The following is a 6,208-nucleotide window of genomic DNA, read 5'->3' as shown; positions in this document are numbered from 1 at the left end:
CCTTTTTTTTTTTTTTTTTTTTTACTTTCTTGCTTTTAAAGATCCAGTCAGGGTTACTTTTGTTCCATTGCATTGGAAGAGTATTGCTCTTGAGATTTTGCCTTCTTTCTCTGACGGAACCTGATCAGTCTAGTTCTTTTGTGTTGGAGAATCTTACGGGAAACGGATTATGAGTGGCGCCGTATGCTTGTTGACATGTCTATTTTGATCCTATCAGTCATGTAATAATAGAAACTTGTTGGTTCTGGATGCAGGGAATGGGAGATTTCTTGAGTGAAATGGCGGCTATGATGAATCAATCTAAGCCTAATGTAAGTAACCTGCATTAGGTTCCAATCTATATATTAGACACCGTTGATTGACCTGAGTGATGATGATATGAGATATTGGTTTGCAGGAGAATGACACAGGGGACGGTTTTGAACAACTACAAGATCTGTTTAATGAGATGTTTCAAGGAGACGCTGCTGCATTCTCATCGTCATCTTCATCATCTTGCTCCACTTCAACGTTCACTTCGTCTTGTAGTTTTGTATTTGATACAGACACGCAGCGGTCATCGTCATTTCAGACAAGTTCAATGAGGATGAGTGATCCTTTTGGATTTGACCCCAGAGCTCATCATACCTTCTCTTTAGGGGTAAATAACTAAAAAAAATCCTGAAGGCTTCCCTTTTCCAGTATCACTTTTATGCGTCTTCTTGATGATGAATTGGTTTTGGTGGAAAAAGCAGGTTGACCATCAGCAGGATTTCAAGAAAGGGAAGAACAATGGCGGAAGGAGGAACAACAGAAGGAAGAACAATGTTCCATCGGCTGGTCACGAGACGTCGTCGAACAACTATGGAGTCCCCACCTCATAGGCAGACACTTCACTCCATATTTTTTGCTAACTCATCTCTTCACATTTGTCGACTGGTCACGCAGACAAGATGATTGGTTCTTGTCTTGTCAACGAGGATATTTAAAAAAAAACTCAAAAAGCGTCCTCGTTTTGTTAACTACTACCCAACTCCCTCTCTCGAAGCTTTTTTTCTTTGTTTCTCTCTGCTTTTGTCATTGGATTGTTTTCTGCTAAGATCATTGAGATCAATGAAATCAAGTGATTTGTGCTGAGACCACAGACACATGGTCCTCCTAAATTCTTATAGCCATTGATTTTTTTTCAGCATTTAATAATATAAAGAGATGCATTATTAGTTGTTCCATTATAGTTGATTCTATCTTACCAAAGTACCAACCATTGGAAAGTGAGAAATACTATTGTTTGTTCCATTTTTAGTTGTGTTTATCTTTGTGTCAATGTCAATTACAGTAAAAGTTTACAAACCGCACTTGAAATATCCGAATTGTAAAAACAAAGTAGTATCACGTGAATATATATGTCTAGTAAATAATGGAATCCATGATAAGCTTACTCGTCAATTCAAATGAATCAGAGTTACTTCTGAGACGGAATCAGAGTCTGAACCTGATCTTTCTGCTGATTCAGGTGATAGTTTGCAACAACCATTGTTGCTGCCACCGCCAGTGGAAGTGGATAAGACAGAGCTTAGAGAGGTGGCAATGGCGATATTGGGAATTGCAGAAAGTTACGAGAAGGTGGAGAGACTCTCACGTTTAAACAAAAGATGGGAGTTGGAGAAGGAAAGGTTGAGATTAGCTAAGGAGCTTGAGTTACAGAGAATGCAATTCTTTCAAGATCAATCGGAAATGTTACGGCGCAGTGAAGACGGTGCAAGGGGAATCAGGAGTCACCATAGTATCAAGTATAACGGCAATGTAAGTTAACAGTTTAAGAGATAAATACTTATGGGATCTTAATGTATAAAATGATGACAGCTGTGGAATGCGTGAAATGTAAATGGATTCTGAAGAATATAAGATTGTGGCATGAGTTTGATGAATGCACAAATGCTTGAAAAGATTCCAACTTTAATTCCTGAAACCAGTTACAAAGAGTAGTTTTATGAAGAGCTGAAACATTGTTGAGCTGAACAAAAGATAATCGCTACTACTACTTCATCTGAAGGATGAATATTTTTAAAAGACATTAAAGAAACTGAAACTTAGAAGAGGTCAGAGTCTTCTGTGAGTGTGAACTCAGTTGAATCGAACCTCCAAGCCAGAGGAGTGGAAGGCATCATCATAGAACCATGTCTGATTGGGGAGCGCCATGGCGTTGAGCTTTTAAGCCAATCAGTCAACTTGGGAGATGCAATCTCTTCTGGTTCGTCGTAAGTCAGATTGTTCTTAGCATCCATCTGAAACATAAAAAACACACAAGGTTGAGTCACAAAACTAGAACAAAGATTCAATCAGAATCATGTAAATCACTATTCTCTCATGATTGAAGAGTCTTAGACACACAATCTACACCACAAACAGAGATATACACACTTGAGTTTTCTTTTAAAGTGAAGTACCTTTTCCATGTCATAACTGAGATGCTTCTCCTTGATGCTTGAACCTGCAAAAGTAAAAGAACAAGCTTAGCACAAATTTACTCACAAAGATTAGTTAGCAAATTAGCATCAGAAGTTAGAAGATATCTATATAGTTACCATGGTTAAGTAGAATGAGATCAGCAGAGAAGTGATCATCCCACATATTCTGCTGCTGTTTGATGCATTTGCTGTGATCGTGTAAGAACCTTTCCCCAGCTATGTCAATCTCATCTTTCGCAGTAGAAGCAGCAGAAGCGATTTGCTTATTATTCTTTGAAGAAGCTTTAGCAAGAATCCCAGACTTGTTTGTGATATCATTCAGAGCCTTACGAGCTCCACCAGGTTTCTTCTGACCAAGTACAGTTCCTTTAGATTTCACAGAAGCCGCAGTAGTAACAGACTCTGTAAATAAACCACAAAGAAAGCAAAAAAGAAAATGTTAAATCTTGTTTCAAAGCATCCATCAACATATTGATTTGAAGAGATCGAAATAGAGAAAAATAATTTTACTTTTGCGATGAATCGGAGCGTNTACTTTCTTGCTTTTAAAGATCCAGTCAGGGTTACTTTTGTTCCATTGCATTGGAAGAGTATTGCTCTTGAGATTTTGCCTTCTTTCTCTGACGGAACCTGATCAGTCTAGTTCTTTTGTGTTGGAGAATCTTACGGGAAACGGATTATGAGTGGCGCCGTATGCTTGTTGACATGTCTATTTTGATCCTATCAGTCATGTAATAATAGAAACTTGTTGGTTCTGGATGCAGGGAATGGGAGATTTCTTGAGTGAAATGGCGGCTATGATGAATCAATCTAAGCCTAATGTAAGTAACCTGCATTAGGTTCCAATCTATATATTAGACACCGTTGATTGACCTGAGTGATGATGATATGAGATATTGGTTTGCAGGAGAATGACACAGGGGACGGTTTTGAACAACTACAAGATCTGTTTAATGAGATGTTTCAAGGAGACGCTGCTGCATTCTCATCGTCATCTTCATCATCTTGCTCCACTTCAACGTTCACTTCGTCTTGTAGTTTTGTATTTGATACAGACACGCAGCGGTCATCGTCATTTCAGACAAGTTCAATGAGGATGAGTGATCCTTTTGGATTTGACCCCAGAGCTCATCATACCTTCTCTTTAGGGGTAAATAACTAAAAAAAATCCTGAAGGCTTCCCTTTTCCAGTATCACTTTTATGCGTCTTCTTGATGATGAATTGGTTTTGGTGGAAAAAGCAGGTTGACCATCAGCAGGATTTCAAGAAAGGGAAGAACAATGGCGGAAGGAGGAACAACAGAAGGAAGAACAATGTTCCATCGGCTGGTCACGAGACGTCGTCGAACAACTATGGAGTCCCCACCTCATAGGCAGACACTTCACTCCATATTTTTTGCTAACTCATCTCTTCACATTTGTCGACTGGTCACGCAGACAAGATGATTGGTTCTTGTCTTGTCAACGAGGATATTTAAAAAAAAACTCAAAAAGCGTCCTCGTTTTGTTAACTACTACCCAACTCCCTCTCTCGAAGCTTTTTTTCTTTGTTTCTCTCTGCTTTTGTCATTGGATTGTTTTCTGCTAAGATCATTGAGATCAATGAAATCAAGTGATTTGTGCTGAGACCACAGACACATGGTCCTCCTAAATTCTTATAGCCATTGATTTTTTTTCAGCATTTAATAATATAAAGAGATGCATTATTAGTTGTTCCATTATAGTTGATTCTATCTTACCAAAGTACCAACCATTGGAAAGTGAGAAATACTATTGTTTGTTCCATTTTTAGTTGTGTTTATCTTTGTGTCAATGTCAATTACAGTAAAAGTTTACAAACCGCACTTGAAATATCCGAATTGTAAAAACAAAGTAGTATCACGTGAATATATATGTCTAGTAAATAATGGAATCCATGATAAGCTTACTCGTCAATTCAAATGAATCAGAGTTACTTCTGAGACGGAATCAGAGTCTGAACCTGATCTTTCTGCTGATTCAGGTGATAGTTTGCAACAACCATTGTTGCTGCCACCGCCAGTGGAAGTGGATAAGACAGAGCTTAGAGAGGTGGCAATGGCGATATTGGGAATTGCAGAAAGTTACGAGAAGGTGGAGAGACTCTCACGTTTAAACAAAAGATGGGAGTTGGAGAAGGAAAGGTTGAGATTAGCTAAGGAGCTTGAGTTACAGAGAATGCAATTCTTTCAAGATCAATCGGAAATGTTACGGCGCAGTGAAGACGGTGCAAGGGGAATCAGGAGTCACCATAGTATCAAGTATAACGGCAATGTAAGTTAACAGTTTAAGAGATAAATACTTATGGGATCTTAATGTATAAAATGATGACAGCTGTGGAATGCGTGAAATGTAAATGGATTCTGAAGAATATAAGATTGTGGCATGAGTTTGATGAATGCACAAATGCTTGAAAAGATTCCAACTTTAATTCCTGAAACCAGTTACAAAGAGTAGTTTTATGAAGAGCTGAAACATTGTTGAGCTGAACAAAAGATAATCGCTACTACTACTTCATCTGAAGGATGAATATTTTTAAAAGACATTAAAGAAACTGAAACTTAGAAGAGGTCAGAGTCTTCTGTGAGTGTGAACTCAGTTGAATCGAACCTCCAAGCCAGAGGAGTGGAAGGCATCATCATAGAACCATGTCTGATTGGGGAGCGCCATGGCGTTGAGCTTTTAAGCCAATCAGTCAACTTGGGAGATGCAATCTCTTCTGGTTCGTCGTAAGTCAGATTGTTCTTAGCATCCATCTGAAACATAAAAAACACACAAGGTTGAGTCACAAAACTAGAACAAAGATTCAATCAGAATCATGTAAATCACTATTCTCTCATGATTGAAGAGTCTTAGACACACAATCTACACCACAAACAGAGATATACACACTTGAGTTTTCTTTTAAAGTGAAGTACCTTTTCCATGTCATAACTGAGATGCTTCTCCTTGATGCTTGAACCTGCAAAAGTAAAAGAACAAGCTTAGCACAAATTTACTCACAAAGATTAGTTAGCAAATTAGCATCAGAAGTTAGAAGATATCTATATAGTTACCATGGTTAAGTAGAATGAGATCAGCAGAGAAGTGATCATCCCACATATTCTGCTGCTGTTTGATGCATTTGCTGTGATCGTGTAAGAACCTTTCCCCAGCTATGTCAATCTCATCTTTCGCAGTAGAAGCAGCAGAAGCGATTTGCTTATTATTCTTTGAAGAAGCTTTAGCAAGAATCCCAGACTTGTTTGTGATATCATTCAGAGCCTTACGAGCTCCACCAGGTTTCTTCTGACCAAGTACAGTTCCTTTAGATTTCACAGAAGCCGCAGTAGTAACAGACTCTGTAAATAAACCACAAAGAAAGCAAAAAAGAAAATGTTAAATCTTGTTTCAAAGCATCCATCAACATATTGATTTGAAGAGATCGAAATAGAGAAAAATAATTTTACTTTTGCGATGAATCGGAGCGTTCTCGTCTGGGAAGATCATCTGGTGAAGAGAGTTCATGTTCGCCATAGGTTTTTTAAAACTGTGAAATACAAAAAAGAACGAAAAATCAAATCAAATCACAAATTGGGGGAAAGATATAATAAAGAAGATCGAAGCGAATTTGGAGAATTTGATCCCAGATTTTTCGAAGTCAATCAGATATAAACCCTAAAAATTGGGGGATTTGATTCGAGAAACCCAATTCGAGATCCAACACAAAAAGATCGTTTCTTTTCATAAAACCCAGTTTGATT

At 38.1% G+C, this 6,208-nt stretch overlaps 4 protein-coding genes across 4 annotated transcripts in view; 2 read left to right on the top strand and 2 right to left on the bottom strand.

Moving 5' to 3' along the window:
- The window catches only part of LOC104765231 (chaperone protein DnaJ-like), a 2,836-nt gene extending 1,634 nt beyond the window's left edge, over positions 1-1,202 (top strand). The window contains exons 5-7 of the mRNA XM_010488915.2: positions 255-311; positions 398-640; positions 735-1,202. Coding sequence (XP_010487217.1) covers positions 255-311; positions 398-640; positions 735-863 — 429 coding nt within the window. The 3' untranslated portion in view covers positions 864-1,202. The remainder of the gene's footprint in view (positions 1-254; positions 312-397; positions 641-734) is intronic.
- LOC104767501 lies at positions 1,916-3,030 on the bottom strand. The gene is made up of 4 exons (XM_010491521.1): positions 2,958-3,030; positions 2,565-2,849; positions 2,427-2,470; positions 1,916-2,264 (listed from the first exon to the last, which is right to left on the bottom strand). The coding sequence occupies exons 1-4, from the start codon at positions 3,028-3,030 to the stop codon at positions 2,070-2,072; spliced, it is 597 nt and encodes a 198-aa protein (XP_010489823.1). The 3' UTR covers positions 1,916-2,069.
- LOC104765229 lies at positions 2,992-4,159 on the top strand. Its single transcript, XM_010488913.2, has 3 exons — positions 2,992-3,268; positions 3,355-3,597; positions 3,692-4,159. The coding sequence occupies exons 1-3, from the start codon at positions 3,206-3,208 to the stop codon at positions 3,818-3,820; spliced, it is 435 nt and encodes a 144-aa protein (XP_010487215.1). The 5' UTR covers positions 2,992-3,205; the 3' UTR covers positions 3,821-4,159.
- On the bottom strand, positions 4,873-6,208 carry LOC104765228. The gene is made up of 4 exons (XM_010488912.1): positions 5,915-6,208; positions 5,522-5,806; positions 5,384-5,427; positions 4,873-5,221 (listed from the first exon to the last, which is right to left on the bottom strand). Exons 1-4 carry the CDS (start codon positions 5,979-5,981, stop codon positions 5,027-5,029), a joined length of 591 nt encoding a protein of 196 aa, XP_010487214.1. The 5' UTR covers positions 5,982-6,208; the 3' UTR covers positions 4,873-5,026.

The sequence above is a fragment of the Camelina sativa genome, chromosome 19, assembly GCF_000633955.1.
Source record: "Camelina sativa cultivar DH55 chromosome 19, Cs, whole genome shotgun sequence".
Classification (NCBI taxonomy): domain Eukaryota; kingdom Viridiplantae; phylum Streptophyta; class Magnoliopsida; order Brassicales; family Brassicaceae; genus Camelina; species Camelina sativa.
The sequence above is the reverse complement of the archived record's forward strand: the minus strand, read 5'-3'. Positions and strand labels throughout refer to the sequence as shown.

Excerpts from the sequence above, each read along its gene's own strand:
- LOC104765229 (XM_010488913.2), top strand. The coding sequence starts at position 3,206 with ATGCAGGGAATGGGAGATTTCTTGAGTGAAATGGCGGCTATGATGAAT. Across the intron at positions 3,269-3,354 it reads TGAATCAATCTAAGCCTAAT|GAGAATGACACAGGGGACGG; the intron begins GTAAGTAACCTG and ends ATTGGTTTGCAG. Across the intron at positions 3,598-3,691 it reads ATCATACCTTCTCTTTAGGG|GTTGACCATCAGCAGGATTT; the intron begins GTAAATAACTAA and ends TGGAAAAAGCAG.
- LOC104765228 (XM_010488912.1), bottom strand. The coding sequence starts at position 5,981 with ATGGCGAACATGAACTCTCTTCACCAGATGATCTTCCCAGACGAGAAC. Across the intron at positions 5,807-5,914 it reads CGCTCCGATTCATCGCAAAA|AGTCTGTTACTACTGCGGCT; the intron begins GTAAAATTATTT and ends GTTTATTTACAG. Across the intron at positions 5,428-5,521 it reads TCTCATTCTACTTAACCATG|GTTCAAGCATCAAGGAGAAG; the intron begins GTAACTATATAG and ends TTACTTTTGCAG.